This window comes from Temnothorax longispinosus, chromosome 7 (assembly GCF_030848805.1).
Source record: "Temnothorax longispinosus isolate EJ_2023e chromosome 7, Tlon_JGU_v1, whole genome shotgun sequence".
Lineage (NCBI taxonomy): Eukaryota > Metazoa > Arthropoda > Insecta > Hymenoptera > Formicidae > Temnothorax > Temnothorax longispinosus.
This window is the reverse complement of record NC_092364.1, coordinates 11903994-11928226: the sequence shown is the minus strand read 5'-3', so window position 1 is coordinate 11928226 and position 24233 is coordinate 11903994. Positions and strand designations below refer to the sequence as shown.

The window sequence follows — 24233 nt, the reverse complement described above, 5'->3', positions numbered from 1 at the left end:
TGATCTGATATGATTTCTCAGTAGTTAGTAGTCAGTTCCTCACCTCACGTGTTCCCCGATGTTCGAAAAGGGCACTGTTGGGCACTGTTCAATCCAGTCGGCAGAGGGATCTTTTACCGAAGAATGCAAAGCCATCTGGCGGTAAACACGAATACCATTTAATTGTCCAATCTAAAGGTGGAAGCACATAAAAATACATGAGCCATAAGCAGAAGGCAGAAGCCATATGCGCATGCGCTATGGTATCTATAGAGCTCTACAGATACCATAGTGCATGCGCATATAGCTTCTACCTTCTGCTTATGGCTCCTGCAATTTTATGTGCTTCCACCTTAAGGGGATGCTGGAGCCGTAGCCGAACTCGATCAGCGTCGATAAAGAAGTGCTCACCGACTATATCTGTCCTTGTATAGACAAAGATATAGACAAGGATAGCACGCTACATTGTACCACACATACGCACGATGCACATCGACATTATACTTTTATATTACGCTTCCAAATCTTGATTTAGAGGGTTTATTGATGTTTTTCTTGTTGTGCAATTCGGGGGAACTTGTTTTCGCGTTCGTACCAATGGTATATCTCTTATATGAAATACATCTTGTGACGAGCTGACAGCTCGCCGCAACTCGAGACGCCATATTGGGATAAAAGTAGGACAAGGAAATCTGTACTTCCGTAATTTTTTCTCGTTTTCTATATAAAATCGGAGTTCCCCCGAATCATTAATGTATGTACTGCAATTCTGGAGAAGGATTTTTAATTCTGTCAAATTAATACGACGCTACGTGCCGACAAAAAATGCCGGTAAAACAGACGGCTCCAGCATCCCCTTAATAGCGTTTTCGATTTGTGACTTATAGCGAATTCGGGCACTTGCACTAGTGCACACTGCGCACTAAGGATTGTTCCTAATTAATTGTTATTATTTACAGATCATCTTAAATACTTCTAGGCTAGGTCTACAATGCGAATCGTAAAATTGTGAGTCGTAAGATTTAACCAATCACAGTCGATTATTCTCCTCAAATTCGATTGTGATTGGTCAATTCAAATTTGAAATTTTTTGCTTAAATGCTTACCAAATTTTTAATTTTACACTTTTTTATAATCTTATAGGTATATCCTTCGCCTAAACTCATAAGTAATCGAAAAATTTTTTGGTTTTTTGTTTCAGACCGCTACAAAAAACGTGACGATGGCAGCTTTTTTACACCTCGCGCAAAAGACGCCAAATTGTGAAGCCTGTAACGCCGCCATTTTCTTTCGTAAAAAAATTTTTTTCAGTGCTTCACACCTATAATTAAAGTATGCCAAAAGTTGAAATTGATGCGATTATTTTATTACCTCTAAAAAAATTGTTCAAAAAATCGCTTATTTTCGTGCTTCTACTTAGTTTTCTCCCCTTAATCGCGGTAGAATACTGCTCGCGTCGTCGGATAATTTACGTTAAGCTATTACTCGCGTTAGGATAATACTTGCGTTTAAATATTACTTGCGTTTAGACATTACTTGCGTTACTCCCTTATTGCGTCCTCTTTATTACTCGCGGTACCCCGTATTTCGCGTTAGTTATAATATTCCGTGTCATGACGAATGCCTCGGCGCACCCTTGTTGCGCTCGATCCTAATTACCTGCGTTATATTAAGATAATCTGGCGACAGAATCCCTGCGCTGTTCGGGACGTTGCGTTTCCGCGCTCCGAGCGTGACGCATCTTTACCTCGCGATATTTCATGTTTGGTTTTACTCCTTAGTGACTCAATTATCTCGCGTTTACTCCGATGATTTCGCGTACGGCCGTATCTTTTGCCGATTCTCTATTATTTGTCAGTTTAATTATTTACTGGTACATGGTAATTTGCTTAATTACCATGACTTAGTAATGTTCAAAAGTTATTTTCTGTTATTATTGGCTGATTTAGCTCACCTGAAAGCTATTATACAATAAATGTTACCATTCATTTGTTAACCGCTTGAGTTCGTAATTTACGTGTCACCCCGCCGAATATTGCGCTGCCCTTCATCGACCCCGCCCATAGCTATTAGGTCGAGCTGGCCGACCTCTCGTACGCCGTATTAATTCTGTCTTGTGTCGCGGTTAGAAATTTTGGTGAGTCTAGCGTACTTTAGTAGACGCGAATTCCGCGTCTGGCGCCCAACACAATATTTTTGAGGATAATTGTCGAGCGGTACGAGAGGACAGTCGGAGGGACCTGACATCCTTTCCTCCCCCTCCTTTTGATCCGTCGCACGTCCCGGAGCGGTCCGGGAGTGTAAAAAAACGTGACAACATATAGCATTATGTATGATGTGTAACCGGGTCCGCTCCTGCTTTACCGATCCACGATTACCCCGCGTTGTCGTGCCTGCTATTCGCGGGCGCTCTCGTAGTATTCCGCCTAGTTACGGCCGTGCTCGCAGCAGCGGCGTCTCCCACCACTGCCGCCACCACTACCGCAGAGAATCATCGTGATCGTCGTACGAATCGCACGTGCCGTTAAGTCAAGCGATAGACCGCGCTTTTATTGTACCGCCCGAGTGACTTTATAATAAATATTCAACGCAGAGAAGTGAATCCCTTTCTTTCTCGACCACGCCCGATGCTGAGGAAGCAGCCGCTCGATCAACTGCGTGGAGGCCACGAAGCCTATTCAAAACATTGGTCCTTTGAGCCAGATATCCAAGACATCCGCCATTTTGAGGTGGTGATCAAGCACCCGGTCGCAAGCTACATCCCGACCTCGGTGCGTGGACACGACGATCCCAGCCCAGAAGCACGACAAGCCTGTCGCCAGACCGCGAACACGCCGTCGAAGTATCGCAGGCACGAAGCCCGCCACGGGGGCTCGCCAAGAAGGCCCACCAGCGAGATACCAGTCGCAGCTTGCGTCCTTCTCAGGACGAGCACGAGCACGCCTGTCGAGGGCACAACGCAAGGGCACGCAACGGCACGAGAGGCGCCAACGCAGCCTGACGCCGCACATTCCCGCCCGTTCTACCAGACAGAACCGGATTCTTCGCAGCCGAACGTCGTCCGTTCGCCACGCCCCACAGTACCACGACGCATCGAGAGAGTCCGCAGCCTAGCAACATCCGCCAGGGTGCCAGGAGGACCACGCCAGAGCATCGCCGAAAGGATTAGTGCTCATTCGCGTTATCAGGTAAGAGTGGCAACCCAGCGTTCGCGTCGGTTTTAATTCTCGTGTTTCATAGAATTATTCTCGAGAAATCTTTCGCGCCATAATTTCAAGATGGCTACCGAACTGGATCCGGCCGCGTTACGGAAGCAGCGCGCCATTATCAAGGAATTCTGTACGCGGATCAGAACGTACGTCGATAATATTGATGCCGTCACTCCGTCGGTAACGGCGCAGCTTGAGGAGCGTCGGGCAAGGTTAGAGAATAGCTGGTCAGAGTACAATTCGGTACAATCGCAACTAGAATTCATAGACGATGGTGAAATTAACGATCGGGCTGGATTCGAGGAGGCGTTTTTTAATCTCACCGGTAAAATGCGGGAAATCCTAAGCTCACATCGTACCGCACCGCGCCATGCTGCGGCGCCGTCGCCGGCAATTTCCATGGCTTCTGAAGCACCGGAAGCTGCAACCTACGTGCGTCTGCCCAAGCTCGATCTTCCAAAATTCTCCGGCAAGTACGACGAGTGGTTCCCTTTCTTCGACGTATTTAATTCAATCATACACTCAAACGCGTCAATAAACAATGTCCAGAGATTACAATATTTGCGAGCGGCCGTTTCCGGCGAGGCGAGCGACGTGATTAATACCCTCGAGATGTCAGACCGCAACTACGAAATCGCGTGGAATCTTTTGAGAGAGCGTTACAATAACAAGCGTGTCATCGTGCACACGCATATTAAAGCCATCACGGAGCTGCCGTCTATGAATAAGGAAAATGCTTGCGAATTAAGGCAATTTGCCGACGGCGCGTCAAAACACATACATGCCTTGCAGGCATTAGGGCGTCCGATCCACGACGGTCTACTCGTGCACGTAGTAAGCTCTAAACTCGACTCCTTAACATTGCGAGAATGGCAAAATTCTTTGACCGGGCAGGAACTTCCGACCTTCAAACAGCTTGCTAGTTTTATCACTCATCGTTGCCAAGTCTTCGAAGCTACCGGCAAGTCAGATGCTATCCATACGAAGAACGGCAACGCCCGTTCAACAAACGGAAAGCAGCGAGCGGCGTGTGTCGCGACGGCAAAATTCAAGTGCACTTACTGCAGCGGGGAGCATTCTATATATAGTTGCAAGGACTTTTTAGCTCTCCCTGTTCCTCGTAGAAATTCCGAAATTCGCAAATTAAAGGTTTGCTATAATTGTTTACGTTCTACAACTCACATCGCGAACAAGTGCCCATCAGGCAATTGTCAAGTCTGTAAGGCGAAACACAACACGCTATTGCATGAATCGTCGACTCCCGAGAAGCTCGATGGCGATCAGGAAAACAATCCAAAGCCGAGCTCAGCGACAACGCCGACTGCGCTAGTGGCGCACGCGTCGCATCTTTCGGACGGCAAGTACGTCATGCTATCCACGGCTGCCGTGTACGTCTACAATGATGCGGGCGCGCGAAAACTTTGTCGTGTGTTGCTGGATTGCGGTTCTCAGGCTAACTTTGTCTCTAAAAGCTTCGTATCTGCTCTCGGTCTAAAGCCGCGTTTATTAAACGTTTCAATCTCGGGGATAAACGGCGTTAGCACAAAGTAACTCAGATTGTTCGTCTGAAAATGTCATCGCGCATAAATTCGTATTCCTTCGACGTTGAATGCATCGTGACGGATCAAGTCACGGACAAGCTCCCGTCGTTCACTCTCAATCGCGGCGAATTTAATCTCCCGCGCAATCTACCTTTAGCCGACCCTCGCTTTCACGAGTCATCCGAGATCGACGCTCTGATTGGCGCAGAGTTGTTTTGGGACCTGTTGTGCGTGGGATAAGTCAAATCATCCCAAGCGCATCCGACGCTGCAAAAGACGCGTCTGGGATGGATCCTAGCAGGCGGGTTAGGTAACCCGTCGAAACAAGATATGAAAATACTAGCCTGCCATGCCGCAGTAACCAATCTACAATTGCACGAAGAATTAACACGTTTTTGGCAACAAGAGGACATCTCCAACAATACAGCCAATTACACCGTCGAGGAGGCCATCTGCAAGAAACACTTCGCGGACAACACGTCGCAAAATCAGTCCGGTAGATACGTTGTGAAGCTTCCGGTGAAGGAGCACGTGATGGCCAGTGCTCTGAATGTCAACAGAAGAAATTCAAGCAAGCGCGGGTAAACGGTGCACCCTGTGCCCTTTACCCATAAAACTGCTGGGCTGCTGCCCAATCCCAGGTCCTATCAGCTGGGTAACGGATGCAGCCGGCAGTACTGAACAGGGTAGCATTTCGCGAGGCGAGCGCGGCGTGCTCGTGCGTGGGAGGTGCCCAATACGAGCGGGGTATATGGCGCAACACGTACCGTATATTCCTAAGGCGCGTCGACTGCTGCCGAATCCCGGATCCCCGGGCAACCGATGAGCGACGCGTTAACAGTACGGGGTGACTCGTGCGATTACGTGGTAGCTGGTGGCATGGCACTAGCGACGGCGACTCGTCAAACGTGAGCTAAGATCGTTCGACACGAGTACTACGGGGGTAGGGAGCCCCGCCGGGAGGCTACCGGTGCCCTACCAGATGGTGTCGGACTCGTAGGGGCAGAGGTTTCGCATAGCCGAGTGAGCGGCATAGAGGGCCTAGTGTGGGTTAGCGCTATGAAGCTCATGTCTCGCATTATCTGTTAGTGGGGTGCCTTGGCAGTAGAAGTACTGAAGCAGGACGGTGGCCATGGAAGTCGGAATCCGCTAAGGAGTGTGTAACAACTCACCTGCCGAAGCAACTAGCCCTGAAAATGGATGGCGCTGAAGCGTCGAGCCTATACTCTGCCGTCAGCGGCAAGTGGGGCGGCCGCCGCCGCCGCGCGCGCGCGCGGAGGGGAGTTCGCGCTCCTCTTTCGTCGTCGTCGTCGTTGTCGTCGTCGGCGCCGCCACGAAGCCCTGACGAGTAGGAGGGTCGCGGCGGTGTGCGCAGAAGGGTCTGGGCGCGAGCCTGCCTGGAGCCGCCGTCGGTGCAGATCTTGGTGGTAGTAGCAAATACTCCAGCGAGGCATACGATAACGTTCAGTCGCACTCCGACCACGGGGTGGACTCTGGGGGGGCTAACCGCCCCCCCAGACTCCCCGGTGTGGTCGTAACTATGACTCTCTTAAGAGTAGCCAAATGCCTCGTCATCTAATTAGTGACGCGCATGAATGGATTAACGAGATTCCCACTGTCCCTATCTACTTAGTGAGCGAATGGGGTACGAGTGTCGGTGTGAAAGTTTCAGAGAGCAAGACGGTTATGATGCTCCTGAAAGGGAATATGTCGGAAACGAGACACCCGAGCGTTAGTGTGAATGGGAAGCATGTGAGGTATGTGAAGTGTGTGAGATATCTGGGTGTGTGGATGGGTGAGCGAATGAGTTTTAAGCCGCACCTGGAGCGTATGAGACAGAAGTGTGTGAGCGTAGTGGGAAACTTGAGACGTGTGATGAGGAGCGAATGGGGATTGCAAAAGAGAGCATGGCGTGTGATTTATAAGGGTTTGTTTGCTGCGTGTGTTATGTTAGTTATGTATGGTGCGAGCGTGTGGTATGAAGCCATGGAGTACAGATATGCGCGAGTGGCGATCAACAGATGCCAAAGAGTGGCGATGAGCGCCTGTTTGAATGTCTGTAGAACGGTCTCCACGGAGGCCATGCAGGTATTGATGGGTGGTCTACCGTGGGACCTGGAGTGCGTGAAAAGAGGTATGACTGTGAGAATTAAGAATGGCTGGAGATTGGGTGAAAGAGGTATTATGAGTGAAGGGGAAGTAAGAACGAGAGATTTGGATAAGAGCTTGGAGCTGTTGAATGCTAGGTTGTATGAAAGATGGCAGAATGAATGGGATAACAGTGCGAAGGGACGAGTGACACATGGCTTTATACGGGATGTGAGGTTTGCCGAGGTTTGTCTGGGATTTGAGCCGAGCCTATGGCTCGGCTATATCTTGACGGTTCACGGCAGTTTGAATGAGTTCTTGCATAAAAGGGGATTGTCTGAGACTGAAAGTTGTGCGTGTGGTGCTGAGTGCGAGGATTGGAAGCATGTGATGGTTGAGTGTGAAATGTATGAGGACATTAGGAGCTTGAACGAATGTGGAGTCGGGATGAGTGAGGATGGTAGAGCGGATGTGAGCGAGGTACTGGAGCAAAAGGAAAGATACGAGAGTCTGAGCAGGTTTGCGGCATGTGTGTTTCAGCGAAGAATGAATGGGAATGCGTGAGATGTGTGAATGCGGCTTACCAGGGCCGGGTCTGCAGGAGACCCAACTGGGAGTGGCTTCGGCTGCGAAGATCCGACCAGTGATCTAAACTGGTACCACGGGGGCCGGTCGCCCAGGGAGCTTGCTCCCGCCAGTCGCGGGTAGGACCATCGTGGTGGCAGTGGTTAAGCCAAATGCTGGCTAGGATACCCGAGTTCACGAACTTAGGTGTCCGACGGGTGAGCTTGCGTCCCAACAGCTCGGGTGCCAGCCTGCTTAGCTGGTAGAGCGTGGATAGTCGCTCGCCCCGACCAGTGGGTTGCCGCGGGATCCTGCAATCCTGCGGCGCACTGGTAGTATCGACCTCGGTCGGTACGCGCTGATTGGGCGTATCCCAATCCCGCGCCCATGGGGGCCGTGTGGATGAGGTTCTACGAGCAGGTGCCGCACGTTAAACAAACGACATATTCTGTCCCTATCTACTATCTAGCTAAAATCGGACAGTCTAGGGACATCGCGATGAAGCGACTGCTAGCCATGGAGAGGCGTTTCAAGCGTGATCCCAACCTACAGGAGCACTACGTGCGCTTTATGCAAGAGTACGTCGCACTCGGCCACATGAAATTGGTAGACGAGCAACCTGATGATGACCCGCCGGCCGTCTACCTGCCTCACCACAGTGTGGTTAAAATGGCTGGGCAGTCACTCAAAATACGTGTGGTATTCGATGCATCCTGCAAAACTACTACTGGAGTATCTCTAAACGACGCGCTCAGAGTGGGACCAGTCGTCCAGCCAGAGTTGATTTCCCTCCTGATTCGCTTCCGCTTCTTTCTATACGTCTGCGTGGCCGATATAATTAAGATGTATCGGCAGATTCTGGTTGACCCATCGCAGACACATCTTCAACGAATATTGTGGCGGAGCAAGCCCAATCACAACGTCAAGGCATACGAATCCCTGGTGTTCACCTACGGCACCGCAGCTGCCGCATATCTAGCCACGGAATGCCTGAACAATCTAGCCGAGAAAAACGCATCGAGATTTCCGGTGAGATCAATCCACCTCAAGGAAGGTTGCTACGTGGACGACGTCGCGACCGGGGCCGACACAAAGAAGGATCTAGAAATAGTTCGCCATCAAGTGGTGGAAATACTGCGATTAGGAGCGTTCGAATTGAACAAGTGGGCATCCAATTGCCCGGAATTATTAAAGGACGTCAAGAATCAGAACCACGAGCCAGTAGAAATTTGCAGCGATGCAAACTCACGCATTCTCGGAATGCAATGGGATCACATCAGAGACGCATTTCAAGTTTCTCACGATACTCGGGAGAGCCACAGTACTGTCTCCAAACGCACAATATTATCCGGCGTTGCCAGGTTATTCGACCCCCTCGGTCGTCTCGGACCTGTCATCGTAGTCGCGAAACTCATCCTGCAAGACCTGTGGAAGTAAGGCAGCCATTGGGACGAGTCAGTGCCACAAGACATCCACGCGCGTTGGTCAAGGCTGAAGGAACAATTGTCGGTCTTGAAACAAGTACGAGTTCCGCGGTGCGTCAAGCTTGCCACGGATCCCCAGCTAATACAAATACATGGATTCTGCGATGTCAGCCAAAAGGCATACGGAGCCTGTATATACCTTCGGACAAAACTCGGCACCAGCTACCGCACCGAGTTGCTTTGCTCGAAATCCCGCGTGGCCCCGCTCAAGGCCATATCGCTGGCAAGGCTGGAGCTACAAGCGGCACCGTTATTGGCCGAATTGATGGACAAGGTCAGCACATCGATCGACATAACGCAATTCAAGAAGTTTTTCTGGTCTGACGCTACCATCACACTATACTGGATAACTTCGCTTTCCCGGAGGTGGGAGGTATTCGTTGCCAACCGAGTTAGTAAGATACAACGTTTAACCAAGATAGAAGATTGGAGGCACGTTCCGTCCACAGACAATCCCGCCGACATACTATCACGCGGAATACATCCGCACGAACTCGTGGAAGCAAGTTTATGGTGGCATGGACCTACCTTTCTGCAATACGAAGACCGCTGGCCAAGTAAGGACATCACTCGCCTAGGAGATGATCTTCCCGAAACACGAGAAGCAGCGGCAGCCGTCGTCATCATCAGTCCTTCGATCGTCGACGGATTAATCAAAAAGCATTCAAACTTGGGCAAGATATGCCGCATCATAGCGTATTGTCTCAGGTTCAACAAGGCGCATCGGCCGACTCCGGCCACCGAATCCGTTTCTCACAACGAGATGTCGCACGCGTTGGGCGTCGTGTGCAAAGCAGTGCAAAGAAGCTCATTTCCCGACGAGTACAGAGCGTTGACCAAAGGGAACTCGGTTAGCGCGTCCAGCAAGATACTTTCCCTGTCTCCCTTCATAGACGAAACCGGGCTAATCCGGGTGGGGGATAGATTAAAGAATTCTGAGTTAAAATTCGACGCGTGCCACCCCATATTACTACCTCGCGATCACGAGCTTACAAAACGTACGATAAGACGAGAACACGTGCGTAACATGCATGCCGGGACTCAGGCAATTATGGCCGCAGTCAGGCAGAGATTCTGGCCTTTGTCGCTGCGCTCAACCGCGCGAAAAATTATCCGAAACTGCGTAACACGCTTCAGAGCTAAACCGAGCCAGTCAGAAGCCATAATGGGCTCGTTACCTTCTACTCGCGTTACCGTTTCAAGGCCATTCTCGCATTGTGGTGTCGACTATGCCGGACCCATCATGGTAAAGGAGGGCAAGCGACATAATGCCCGCTTTCACAAGGCGTACATCGCTATCTTTGTGTGTTTCTCCACGAAAGCCGTACATATCGAATTAGTAAGCGATCTCACATCGGAAAGCTTCCTTAGCGCACTCCGGCGTTTCATGTTCCGAAGAGGCAAACCCGCTTGCATATATTCCGACAATGGGACCACGTTTGTAGGGGCGCATAAGCAGATCAAAGAGTTCTACGACTTAATTAACGATAGTCAGGTTCGAGACGATATAAACCAGTTTGTTCGCGAGCAGGAAACTTCTTGGTCCTTTATCCCGCCTAACGCGCCGCACTTCGGCGGTCTATGGGAAGCCGCAGTAAAGCCGGCCAAGTATCACATGGCTCGAATTATAGGCCAAGCGCATTTAACATTCGAAGAAATGCAGACGGTACACTGCGAGGTGGAAGCAAACCTGAACTCGTGACCACTCACGCAACTGAGCGCCGATCCAAATGATTTCGCGTATCTCAGTCCCGGTCATTTCCTTGTCGGTACAACCTTGAATAGTTTCCCTTGCCACGACTTACAAGACATTAACGAAAATCGGCTTACGCGCTGGCAAAGAGTAGAACAAATAAGACAACATTTTTGGCGTAGATAGAGCGCTGAGTACCTTAATTCTTTGCAAGAACGAACCAAATAGAAGGGCGTACAGTTAAAGCCCGAGCAATTAGTGCTCATAAAACAGCAAGGCCTAGCTCCTTTGCAGTGACTGTTGGGGCGAGTTTAGAATGTTCACACCGGAGCCGACGGCGTCACGAGGGTTGCCACCGTCCGAACAGCGAAAGGTGACTTCACAAGACCTCTCTCTAAGCTCGCGGTGTTACCCATAGACACTTAAGTATACTCGTCTCGCGTGGACGTCAAACTTCGCGTTCAGTCATAATTAGCGTTAAGATTTTTGCGAAGCCCTTTGGTTGCCACTCCTATATCACAAACGTCTATTTAATCATAAGTGCGAATGCTATTTTATTTTATGTTTGACCTAGTCATCTTAGATTCCAAACTTAGTTATACTAATTTTTGTACTATGCGACTCCAATTCGAAGGAGTGTCATGTAACCATTCTGATGTAAAAGACTATTTTTCACGTTTTGTTCTTTTGTTTTGAAAGTACGTCCTTTCAAGGGGGGCGGCGATGTATGATGTGTAACCGGGTCCGCTCCTGCTTTACCGATCCACGATTACCCCGCGTTGTCGTGCCTGCTATTCGCGGGCGCTCTCGTAGTATTCCGCCTAGTTACGGCCGTGCTCGCAGCAGCGGCGTCTCCCACCACTGCCGCCACCACTACCGCAGAGAATCATCGTGATCGTCGTACGAATCGCACGTGCCGTTAAGTTGAGCGATAGACCGCGCTTTTATTGTACCGCCCGAGTGACTTTATAATAAATATTCAACGCAGAGAAGTGAATCCCTTTCTTTCTCGACCATGCCCAATCCTGAGGAAGCAGCCGCTCGATCAACTGCGTGGAGGCCACGAGGCCTATTCAAAACACATATCATACATAACTTCTATCAACTAATATCGAGAATTTAAAAAATTTATGTATTTTATAAAGGTTCATACGCCATCAATAGTAACTTAATTTTTTTAAATTAGAATTGTAAATTAAATATTAAATAAAATTGTAAAATAAAATAAAAATAAAATAAAATTTCAAATAAAATTGTAAAATAAAAATATCAAAAAATTAACATTGTTTAAAATAATTCATCTATTAGAGTTTTTACTTTTAAGACTCTTGTTTTATTAGCAGTTTGTAATTTTTTAGCAATCATTTTATCCTTTTTTTTTTCTTCTCTTGTTGTTTTTTCTTTTTTTTTATTGCCTTTTTCTCTTTTCTCACTGTTTTTATTCTTAAATTTTCTTTTCGTTTTATCGCTAATTCTGTTTTCTTTTTCTGTCTTTAACTGTCTTTACCAATAATCGCTTTTTATCCTCTTCTCGTTTTTTTAACTGTAACCAGCAATCACTTGTAATCACTGAAGGTAATTGTATTTTATTTATATTTTTCTTTTTTGATGACTTTTTACTTCAAGATAAACTAAAATGTTTTTCAAAGTTTCTTCTCTGCTGTTTGAGATTACTGATATTTGCGTTGTTTCGAGACAGCAGGGAATTCGAAGTCTAAGGCGAGTAAATCTGACTCTCGAAACTTTGGTAAAAGTTGAAGTTTATTTCGTCTATATGTACATTAAAAGTCAAAAGCAAGAGCTTCCTTGCCGCTTGCTTAAATGCAATTAATTTATCGTTGTTGTTATCGTCTGCTAATTTTCCCGAAGTTGTGGGGGCCCGATCGAGGGGCAACTCCGGGATCACAGGGGAGGGCAGGGCCTGCTCGCTGGTCTTCGGTTCGCTGCTTCTGTGTTTCTTCTTCCTCTTTTCCGTTTGGGTGCCCACGATCTTCCAGGCACCCGGTGGTAAGGGCCTTTGTGCCCGAGGATTGCCCGGTGCTAGGCTCAGCTCATTCTCGTTAAATGCCACTGCGGATCTGGTGGAGGCACTGGTCTTGCAGTCTCTGGTCGTTTTGGTGGGGAGGGCCTCTTGGCTCGCCTCCGTGGTCGTGGTCGTGGTCGTCGTCGTCCTCTGCCGGAGCCTCGGGCAGAATGGCCCTTCGCTACTACCACCACGGACTGAACGTGTCCTGTTCGGCGGGTGGGAGGGACGGACTCTCCCTGGCTCGACCGCAGGTGCTGGTCGATCGCACTTCGTTCCGAAGAACGGAAAGCGTATTCCGCTCGCTCCAGGTTGGTGCCTCTAGTCTACTTGGAGTCTCTACTCAGGTCTATGTAACACCCGCAGGAGTGTCGATGCGAAAAAAGAATTCTCTCCTTATAGGCAGGCTCGCCCTTATGAACGTTTCCGTTCGAACTTTAAATGCGAGTAATGACAGCCGCCCCGCGGCGACAGGTGTTACTTGCGCTCGAGGCGTGCGAGTGGCGTGGTGCCGCGTACGCCCGGTTTGGCGGTGTTGAGAGCGCAGAACGGGTTGCCGCTCTCGCAGGCGCGCCGTTCGGAGTACGGATCCAAACAGCGTTATACAAATTTCCTGAACATTATTAGTTAAATCATTGTTTAAACAATTCTCATGGACATTTTAGTTACAAATTATAAACGATAAAAATATAATATGTGGCATATTTAACTTTTACCTAATTTGTCCTCCAGACATGATACACAACAACCTCGGTCAATAACATCGATGTATAAGTATTTCATATACTTATACGTACGTTGTATAGGCATTAGATATACCTTGTGACGTGGCCCCGTGGGCCCATCACATGAGCCTGTGGCTCGTACGGAGCCCCGGACTCCATCTTCGCGATGGAGTGGACCGATTTATCTTGCGCGGGCATTGCTGGCCGTTTAGTGATGTTTTCAGGAGAAAGCGGCCGTACGGCCCTAGTTTCGGCAAACTGGCGCCACCCGACGGGGCATAAACGCACCACCGAACTAGGCGCCGAGGACCAAAAGCGCGAGAGGGATCGCCACTGTGGGGCCGATAGCGAGCGAGAGCGGGCGTCCGGCGAGCGAGAGCGGGCGTCCGGCGAGGACCCAGGGCCGATTGTGAGCGAGGGCGGCGGCCCTACAAGCCCTGTCGAGACCACGGGACCGAGAACTCGCGGAACGTGAGCGGCCAGCAATCCCGACGAGGTAACAGGTGGCAGCGAGGGCGGAGGGTCGCGTACCGAGACGTAATTGTGAGAGAGGCGCGTATGATCCGATGGAGATCTACGCGTCATTGCCGTGAATCCTTCGGGATTATTGTCGTGAATCCTTCGGAATTATCGGGGAGTAAAATTCGAGTCTGACATATCCCGCCCGTCGCTGCCCGTACAAACGCTGTGGGAGTTCTTTTCTTCTCGACTCAACTGTCGTCTAAATGCGTGCTATCTGAGGGAAAAATACTTGTTGCGTATTACGGTAACTCTTTTACGCGTCCGATTGTTAATAAGTTCGGCAAGGACCGGACAGTCAAAAAGTGGTTTGGCAGATTTTAAAATCACCATTTCGAAATCTCAGAAATCTGCCAAACCACTTTTTGACTGTCCGGAGAGCAGGAGCACGGTCCAAATAAACGATCTGAATGTTTTTTTGTACAGTCCCAACACTCACGCGTTTTCGAAATTTGTATAGCATTACATGCCGCAAATGCACCTTTTCATTCTCGATATTTAATAATTTCTCTTATGCACAAATAGACTTATCTGAACAATGCCTGACGCTAAAGTGAAACTAGACACTGTCACCTATTCAGTGCAGGCAACAATTACCAAACGAAACCATCTGAACTTAGCCACGCAATAACTTAATGCCAACTATGAAAATCGGGCACGAACTTATGCAATCATCTAATATTTCGAGTTTTGCGTTTCTATTTTGCGGCTATAATATTTCGAGTTTTGCGTTTTTATTTTGCGGTTATAATATTTCGAGTTTGCGTTTCTATTTGGGCAAATAATATTCTATTTTGCGGATAATATTTCTATTTTGCGAATAATATTTAGAGTTTTGCGTTTCTATTTTGCGGATAATATTTCGAGTTTACGCTTCTATTTGGGCGAATAATATTCTATTTTGCGGATAACATTTCTATTTTTCGAATAATATTTAGAGATATGCGTTTCTATTTTGCGAATAATATTTAGGGTTATGCTTTTATATTTTGCGAATACTATTTCGAGTTTTGCGTTTACCTTTCGCGACTCGCATTTAGAGTTTTGTTACATTTTGCGGCTAAGACGTAGAGTCTTCGGGTGTGTCTATCGCGAATAGTATTTAGGATTCTGCGTTTATTGGTTGCGGACCAACTTCAGAGTCTTTGCGTGTATCTTTCGCGAAAAGTAATAAGAGCCTATGCGTTCGGCTAGTCATATTGAAATTCTTTGCGTTGAGATCCGTCCGATTCGCGGGGGATGTTGCGGATGACCGTTGGAGCTCGTGTATTTAGCAACTTGTCGCGCGGTTAACAGCCAAAGGGCCCACGCCCGTGTGCGCGGGGCAGCTCTCGCGAGTAGTCTTAAGAAGAAGATCTATCTTGTCTTCGGCGTGTCCCGGGGCCTATGTTACGAGCCCGTATTTACCTTTTTCGAGCCATATTTCGAAGCTCGGCTATCCGCGCGTCCGCCATATCTCGCGGATTCTATCCGATCTTTTGGGAATCTATTCTTTCATGTTGTGTAAATACAATTTCTGATACCTATTTTCCGCAGATTCTTTATTCATGTTTCGCCTAACCACTGTCAACGTCTCATAGAGTTGCCTGGTCATTGAACTACGACCCTCTAGCCGGATACTGAGCAGCCATCGCGGTCGGCCAGAGCGCTATTAGATTGGAGTAGCGTTATTCGGAGTTTTTCGGACCTTGCCGTATTGAAAGGGGGAAGAATACTTACAAGGAAACCTCGCGAAGTGGAAAATTCTGATTTTAATATAACTTTCCACATATGTAGGGGGAGTAAAAAGAAGAATTTAGATATTTTTTGTAGCTGCCCAAAAACGGTTTTAAGGGGTGAAACCACTGCTCATAGTAGAGCGGTTTTTGCTTTTCTCGATATATCTAGAAAAATATTTGAGATATCAAAAAATGTTTCTTATAAAAGTTTTACAGTAAAATCTCCTCTATTCGACAACATTAATAATATTTTTTAAAAATAATTTTTTAAACAAAATTTTGATTAAAAATTAAAAAAACTTTTTTTTTTAAATTTTATTAATGTGGTTGAATAAAGATGTTTTTACCATAAAACTTTTATTTGAAACATTTTTTGATATCTTGAATACTTTCCGAAATATATCGAGAAAAACAAAAAGCCGCTCTACATATGAAGGATGATTTCACCCTTTAGAACCATTTTTTGGCAGCAACAAAAAATTTCTAAATCAAGAGACACGGTAGTGTCTCGCGCCAAGTACACGCGGAGCGAGACCGACTGTGACTCTTTTACGCGACGCGACGGGTTGCGAGTACTCGAGATGTTGAGATCTCGATAACGAGTGAACGGATCAAGTTCTAAGTAGGCTTGATCGATAGCTTGGGGTCCAATTAGGGGGGGGTTTCTCTTATAATATTCCGCTCCGTGCCCTACGAGCGGAGATATTGCGACGCAAAGTCCAAATGTGAAAAATTTTTTTTTAAGATACTTCTTCTTCTTCTACTTCTAACGCCGACGTTTTATATGATGACGTCATAATCAGAAACGTTACTTTCACTTTTTCGACACTGGCGGCTAGCGGCGTTAGTATCGCAGTGCAGTGCAGTGCAGACAGTGCGTTCGTTTAGAGCGCTGTCCTGTAAGTCAGTTCATCATCTGATCAGTTAACCTATCTCGATCGATCGAGAGACACGGTAGTACGCGCGGAGCGAGACCGACCGTGTGACTCTTTATTACGCGTCGCGAGGTAAGGTGCGACAACGCGCGCATACGCGCGTACGCGAAACGGCAGTAACACCGTAATCGTGCCGGCGATATACTGAATTGAATTGCTTCGTGCTTATCTGGAGATTTCGTATCCCTACATCGTGTTACCATCGCTGCCGGAAAAGAAGGTTCTCTACGCTTGGCAGAAAGTGACGACTGACACGTTCGATCCCGACTTCGTTGATCGCAGAAGAGCTGAACTCGAGGTACGTTTCCGATTTGCAATTATAAAAGTATCGTGCGATGAATGTTGTACCCAATTATAACCTCAAATGAAGTTGTGCACGTTGCTGAAAGATATATATATATCTTGATATATAGGCTACGGTCAACGTGATACAAATGCTCTGGAGCGTTCTTCTTCTCCTTCTTTCTTCATTGAAAGAAAAGAGAAGAGGAATGCTTCGAAGCATTTGTAGTGTCACGTTGACCGTAGCCATAATATCATATTAATACATTATTTTATTTTTAGACGTAGCTGTTGATGAAAGAGAATTAGATAGTGACTTAATTTTGGGAGATATAGGTCAATGATTGCCATTTAAAGCTGGTACGTTTGATGGGGCTGTCAGTATTTCTGCGCTTGTGGTTGTGCTATGCAAGCAAAACTTTGCACAATCCTACAAAACGTTTATATCGTTTCTTATCAACGTTGTATGCATGTCTGTCAAGAAGCGCAAGAGCAGTGTTACAATTCTATCCAGAGAACGGTGAACAGGTTGTTGAATTAATCACGGCACAAGTCACAAAAGCTGGCTTTTATGGCGGTATAGTTGTCGATTTTCCGAATAGCGCAAAAGCAAAGAAAATGGTCTTGGTTTTAATGACCGGAGCTGCTCCGCTTCCAAAAGCACTAGGCGTAGAGAACGAAGATAGACAAACCGTCGCTAATTCAAGAAGGTTTGATCCTCTCGTTGTCCGTTATATCTATTATTTTGTAATTTGCAATTATTTTAAATATTTCTCTATTTCACCTTCCAAAAATTGTGATAATTTTTTTGTACATAGGGAATACATAGAGAAAGTCAAGGGTAAATCATTGAAGAAAAGTAGGGACTGGATTTTAGAGAAGAAAGAAAGGCGGCGCCGGCAAGGAAAAGAAGTTAGAGATGACTCCAAATACACTGGACGAAAGAGACCCGAGAGATTCTAATTGTAAGATATACTTCGTTAATATATAATATAAAAAACACTATTTTATTAATTTTTTTTTATATTATAAATAAAAAAATTGATAAAATTGATCTAATTAATTTTTGTCTGTTTCTACAAAATCAATCTACTACTTAAAAATAATATATGCATAAAATATTTTCTTTTGTAACAAAAAATTTTTTTGTTAAAGAATATCAAACATGAAATTTTAATAATCGTCGGAATATTTTCCTTTAAAAAGGATATTAGGAGTCCTTTATAATGTTAATATTACGGTAATAATAGACAATATTAATAAGAGATCAAAGAATGAGTTCAATATTTTATATTTTATTTTATATAAACATAAATTGTGAAATACTCTGTTGTACTCCAGTAGGTAATACTTTTTCTAATTCTTCATGATCCAACCACTGGTATTTTACGTTATTGTTGATATCTCCATCCATATGTTTGGCTAAGAAATAAAATATTTTAGCACCATAACTTCCTTGCTCGCAAAGCTTCTTAGGATATTTGTATTTGTAGGATTCGATAGGTGCATTTCCATAAAACTTCACTTTTATTGTTGCACCACATGTATCTTGTAATACTCTCTCCGCAGTCTGTAAAAGAATTGATAAAGAATATTTTCAAATCATTTTTTTGTCCCCATTAAGATATTCACATGCAAAATTAGTTGTAGAGAGATGGGTATGTCTATATGAAATTTTTATACGAATTACCTAGATATTTACTATATCTTCATAATAAAATCCATGTTTTTGCAGCTCTCGTATAACAGAAATCCAAGTACAGATGTGTGAACGTGCTATAGAACTTCTTGTGCTACTTGAAGATCAGAGCTGCTTGCTTTTGGATATCGGTTGTGGGTCAGGGCTCAGTGGCAGTGTATTGGAAGATCAGGGACACGTATAGATAGGTGTGGACATCTCTTCAGCTATGCTTGGTATTTTAATTATGGTGCGATACAGTTATATTTTAAGAATATTTTTTTACAGCATATGTAACATATGCATATATATATGTAGGTCCGGAAGTATGTTCCGGGACTTTTATTTTTTTACATCGGTATATTCCAGGACATTTGGCAGTTTCCAGGACTGTCCTGGAAAAAATTCATGTCCTACGGCACGTTTCGGGACAATTTTTGAATCTGATTACATATATATGCGTTATATTCCAGGACTGTACATTTCAAAAAACGTAAACAGTCCCGGAACATACCTCTAGACCTACATATATATATATATATATATATATATATATAGATATATAATCATATTAACACATTATTTTTAGACGTAGCTGTTGAAAGAGAATTAGATGGTGACTTAATTTTGGGAGATATAGGTCAAGGATTGCCATTTAAAGCTGGTACGTTTGATGGGGCTGTCAGTATTTCTGCGCTTCAGTGGTTGTGCTATGCAAGCAAAACTTCGCACAATCCTACAAAACGTTTATATCGTTTCTTCTCAACGTTGTATGCATGCCTGTCAAGAAGCGCAAGAGCAGTGTTACAATTCTATCTCCAAAGAACGGTGAACAGGTTGATGAATTAATCACGGCACAAGCCACAAAAGCTGGCTTTTATGGCGGTGTGGTTGTCGATTTTCCGAATAGCGCAAAAGCAAAGAAAATGTTCTTAGTTTTAATGACCGGAGGAGCTGCTCCGCTTCCAAAGGCACTAGGCGTAGAAAACGAAGATAGACAAACCGTCGCTAATTCAAGAAGGTTTGATCCTCTCGTCCGTTATATCTATTATTTTGTATTTGCAATTATTTTAAACTAGCTTTTCGGCCCGCGCTTCGCGCGGGCCTCAAAGCTATTCCCCCGCCAATCAGCTTTTCGGCCCGCGCTTCGCGCGGGCCTCAAAGCTAATCCCCCCGCTGACTCACTATATTATTAGCTCTCATACAATTTTTTATTTGTTTAATTTATAAAACTTCTTTGTATACGATATTTTTTGTATAATGTGATATTTTTTGTGTTCATGGATTAAACATTTAAGCTTACAATTAAAAATTATTTATATATAGATCTATTTATAGATATATATCTATTTTGTATATTAATTATATATTATATAAGATATAATTCAAAAAATATAAAAATATCTATGTATCTTATATATAAATAATTTTTAATTTAAATCTGATTTAAAGCGCGGCATCTAAATCTATTCTCCTCTCCCTAAACTCACCCATTAATTACCGTTTTCCAAAAAGATCGATAACGATAAATTAACCACATTATAGCAATCCCCGGAAAATTCTCTCCTTATTTCATATACAATTCTTTCAGATTCGGTCCATTAATATTTTGCGGACAGACAGACAAACAGTTTGGTTTTACATTATTATATTAAAATGGTGGACTTCCACACCACCCTTGAGGTTCCACCTATTGGCGCGTTAGGTTTTTTTATAGTAGACCTTCGCCTTAAGCCCTATTATACTACTTCTCATATTATATGATTCTTGCCTAGCGCAAGAAGTTGTTAATTATTTAAAATTAAAATTTATGTAAACATGACTATTAATAATTATATAATTTTTGTTTATGTATTATATTTAGAGTATATAGTTATAAATATATGGATTAATGAGATTCCCACTGTCCCTATCTACTATCTATCGAAACCACTGCCAAGGGAACGGGCTTGGAAAAATTAGCGGGGAAAGAAGACCCTGTTGAGCTTGACTCTAGTCTGGCACTCGTTAATTTTAATTTTAAATAATTAACAACTTCTTGCGCTAACTTATTTCCGGTCATTTAATAAACCATTGACTTATCTTTTCAATATATTCAATGTGGGATTAACATCTGTTATTCTTATATAATTTTGTTAACAACTTTTTTTCCTACTTAAGGACCTCTTTATAGACCACATTAGTAGTTTTCCCCTCAGGTGCTAGAATCACCAGACTGCTAGGTGAGCTTACCCTTGAGCAGGCCACGTAAAACTGCCCATGTGAGAAACAGTCCTCACTTAAATCAATCCCTGCTACTTTCAACGACTGTCCCTGTGACTTATTAATGGTCATCGCAAAACAAACCTTGATAGGAAATTGCAGCCTTTTAAACTCGAAAGGGTACTCTGATGGTATGAGTGGTATGCGTGGTATAAACACTGTATCTCCCCGAGCACAGCCGGTGAACACTGTGGCCTCGATAACATTCCTATAGAGTGCCTTTACTCGCAACCTGGTTCCATTACAAAGTTTTGGTGGATTGAGGTTTCGCAGCAACATCACTGGAGCCCCCACTTTAAGTCGAAGCTTGTGAGTGGGTAAACCAGGAGGGTTCAAACTATTTAGGAACTCCACGGGGTAATTGACAGCGTCATCTGTTTGTACCACCGAGTCTACAGATCTGTACTCCATTTCTATCTCGTCTAATGATTTAAGTAGAATGTCATTAATTACACCAGCTTTATCGTTCTTAGGAGTCAAAATTGCACGCTCACACAACCAGTCCATAGATTTCTTTTTGATATCAACAATATCAGGGTATATTTTGTCAATAAGGTTAGCTAAGGTTGTCACTACTAAGCCTAAATCTTTTGGAATAATCACCTTTCCCTCAGACTCGGGATATTTTCCATCTCCTATTTCAAGTAGAATTTTCGAGAATTGCCCCGCGGAGACATCACCTTTCAAATATACCCTCATATTCTTTTTGAGAGAGAGTTTACAGATAAGAGACCATAAATATGATGCCTTAATGCATGCTTTAACCTCATCAGCTCGAGTTCCCCTTTGCACTACAGGCAAAGTCTGTCGGAAGTCTCCAGCCAGCAACACAGTGACTCCCCCCATCACTCCATCGTTACCCCTAATATCTTTTAAGGTTGTACTCAATGCTTCAAAACCCCCTTTATGTGCCATGGTGCTCTCATCCCAAACAATGAGCTTACAGTCCCGCAACACTTGGGCCATGTTGCTTTGTTTTGAAATATTGCACAAGGGTGTTTCTACATAGTTTAGATTGAGGGGCAGCTTAAAAGCAGCGTGAGCAGTCTTGCCTCCCTCTAACAGCGTAGCAGCAATGCCAGAGGATGCAACAGCCAAGGCAATGCCACAATCACTTCTTACTTTTGCCAAAAGTAAATTAATGAGAAAAGTTTTTCCAGTACCACCTGGAGCATCTAGAAAAAAGACCTGACCAGCACTTAATTCAATACTGCTAAGGACCTGCCGATAGACAGCGAACTGTTCATCTGTTAGTAAACCCTCGTTATTCGACACCACTTGTGCTAAGATGTTTACATCATAATTTGTTTCTCTCAGATAATCCCGATTTCTCAAAACTTCTCCTAACCTTTTTGGCTGAGACAGACCATATTGTTGTAACTCCTGTCCTCCCAAAGCCAATACTGCGTCTTCAATCATCACCAAACATCTGTTATACACCTCGTCCATTATCTGCTGCGCACTGCTTTGCAACTCTCTTTCCACTTGTCGTGTAATATCTTCTGAAAAGCTGTCTTTATACTTTTCCCAAAGACTCATAGGCTCATTAAGTTGACAGAATACCAACATCACTGTAAAAAGCTCCCGCAGCTTGAAGGAAGAATCACACAAAGCAGCTTCCTCCAATGTATTGTCCCAGTGTTTGTCATCTTCCAGCAAACCTAATGCCTTGCATGCAGACTGGAATGTTGAACAGACAACACCATTTACAGTTTTCAATTCTAAAAATGATGTTGGACCTCGAATCTCATACAGTAACATGCGAAGATAATAACACTCTGTGTTATTTGGATGGATGGTATACACTCTTCCCAGCACATTGTCCTTCTTTATTCCTGGCCAGCCATCGACATTCATTCCCCGCTTTCTTCTCTCAAACTTGTTATTTTTAAACACAAAATAAAAAGGAACCTCACAGTACAAAAGAGTTTTTGCAAAATCGTCGGTTTTGCACAGCTCGAAGAAAGCCAAGAGTGTTGTCTGAAGTGGATTACTAATCCTCTCAACTAAGTTTTTGGAATTAAAGTATACACGCTGACCATTCTCGAGGTGTACAGCTAGATGAAAGACAGCAGGATACCTCTCATGAATAGGAAACGCCAAGATTCTCCAAACTGCCTCTGAGCTGCTAATATACCGTCCACTCTCGTACAATTTTACCTCATCCCTCTTATTCTCTAAGGCAAAAGTCGCTTGATCACTGCCCTTATTCACGTACTTACAAATATACTTTATAGATTTAACTGAATTACATAATTCCACATTAATATGAGCATTGAAAGTACGTAACAAAACAGGATTATAGGGCACCACCCAACGATTGTCCAGCTCTATTTCATTGATTTTTACGGTAAATCCACCATCAGCTTGAGACCTTCTCCGATACTGCGGATATCCATCGTTTCCTGTCTGAGTGTCCTTTAGAAGTTGCCTGGGATACCTCTTGCTGCAATTGCCTCCTTTCATACATGGCGAATTACGGTTTAAGCCCCCGCAGGGCCCATGAATCATATTGGCCTTGACAATATTATAAAGAAGAGAGTCTTTCACGGGATCAGGTATTTCAGCACATATGACTTTGTCGATCATATTATTAAAGATGCGCTGCTCTAGCCACAGCAAGATGTGAATATGAGGCAAACCTCGTTTTTGCCATTCCACAGAGTACATGAAACACGTCACTTTTCCAAACAAATCACCCTTTTTTAAAAGAGCCATCATTTTCTTCACCTTGAGATGAAATACCCTAGCTATAATATCGTGTCGATCGTGAGATTTTTGGCCAGGAAGCAGTACATCTGTGATATCCTTCCACTTTGGATTACAAGTAAAAGTAATAAACAGATCAGGACGACCATAAAAACGGACGTATGTCATAGCGTCCTGAGTTCGCTCATGCATATAGCGTGGTCCTCCAGTGAATGATGACGGAAGCACCACCATTTGACCCATCTGAGCAACGTCAGCATCTTGCTTTCCCATGGCGTCTCTCAAATGAATGTAACTATCTGCCCTCAACTGCACCTGGTTATTCCTAATATAATTCAACCTTTCAGTCTCTATTTTAGCATACATATCAACCAAAAATTGACTGAAAAGTGAACGGAAGTACACCAAGTGATTAACTTCCCCTTCCCTGACCATAATACGGTATGAGTAAAAGCTCGCTGCGGATACTGTATTCTTTAGGGGCAACTTGGTCTGAGGATCGCGCTGAGACAGGGCAATAGAGTACCCATCTTCGCCACGGCAGAACAAAAGCGGATACTGCAAGGCGTCGTATGATTCGATGAATCTCGCTGATACGCTTTAGTGTGTTGTCATGGCTGTGCAACACAATATCTCGCTGCTCAAATTGCTGTCCCACAATCACCAAAGCTACCTCATTTGCTGTTGGTGCATTATACCGTCCTCCATGAGCATCAATGGGCTTCCTATCTGCATGAATAATAACTTCGAAATTTTTGCAAATTGTAGGTACTTTTTCTATAGTAGTTTTTAGGTCTTTTATGTAACTATTGACTTCATGTAGC

At 44.7% G+C, this 24233-nt stretch overlaps 2 protein-coding genes and 2 pseudogenes across 2 annotated transcripts; 3 read left to right on the top strand and 1 right to left on the bottom strand.

Annotated features, from left to right (window-relative positions):
* Positions 1-7768: 7768 nt before the first annotated feature.
* On the top strand, positions 7769-10567 carry LOC139816963 (uncharacterized). The gene is made up of 2 exons (XM_071784790.1): positions 7769-8814; positions 8872-10567. Exons 1-2 carry the CDS (start codon positions 7769-7771, stop codon positions 10565-10567), a joined length of 2742 nt encoding a protein of 913 aa, XP_071640891.1.
* A 2905-nt stretch (positions 10568-13472) lies between these two features.
* On the top strand, positions 13473-17723 carry LOC139816962 (18S rRNA (guanine-N(7))-methyltransferase-like; annotated as a pseudogene).
* Positions 17724-17986: 263 nt separating this feature from the next.
* Positions 17987-19517, top strand: LOC139816961 (18S rRNA (guanine-N(7))-methyltransferase-like; annotated as a pseudogene).
* A 1072-nt stretch (positions 19518-20589) lies between these two features.
* LOC139816960 (uncharacterized) lies at positions 20590-23775 on the bottom strand. The gene has a single exon (XM_071784789.1). The coding sequence runs from the start codon at positions 23773-23775 to the stop codon at positions 20590-20592; it is 3186 nt and encodes a 1061-aa protein (XP_071640890.1).
* Between the last annotated feature and the right edge of the window lie 458 nt (positions 23776-24233).

Bases quoted from the DNA above. Each gene is read 5' to 3' on its own strand.
- LOC139816963 (XM_071784790.1), top strand. From the start codon at position 7,769: ATGGGGGCCGTGTGGATGAGGTTCTACGAGCAGGTGCCGCACGTTAAA. The intron at 8,815-8,871 runs GTAAGGCAGCCA...GCGTTGGTCAAG, and splicing joins ATCCTGCAAGACCTGTGGAA to GCTGAAGGAACAATTGTCGG.
- LOC139816960 (XM_071784789.1), bottom strand. From the start codon at position 23,775: ATGTATGCTAAAATAGAGACTGAAAGGTTGAATTATATTAGGAATAAC.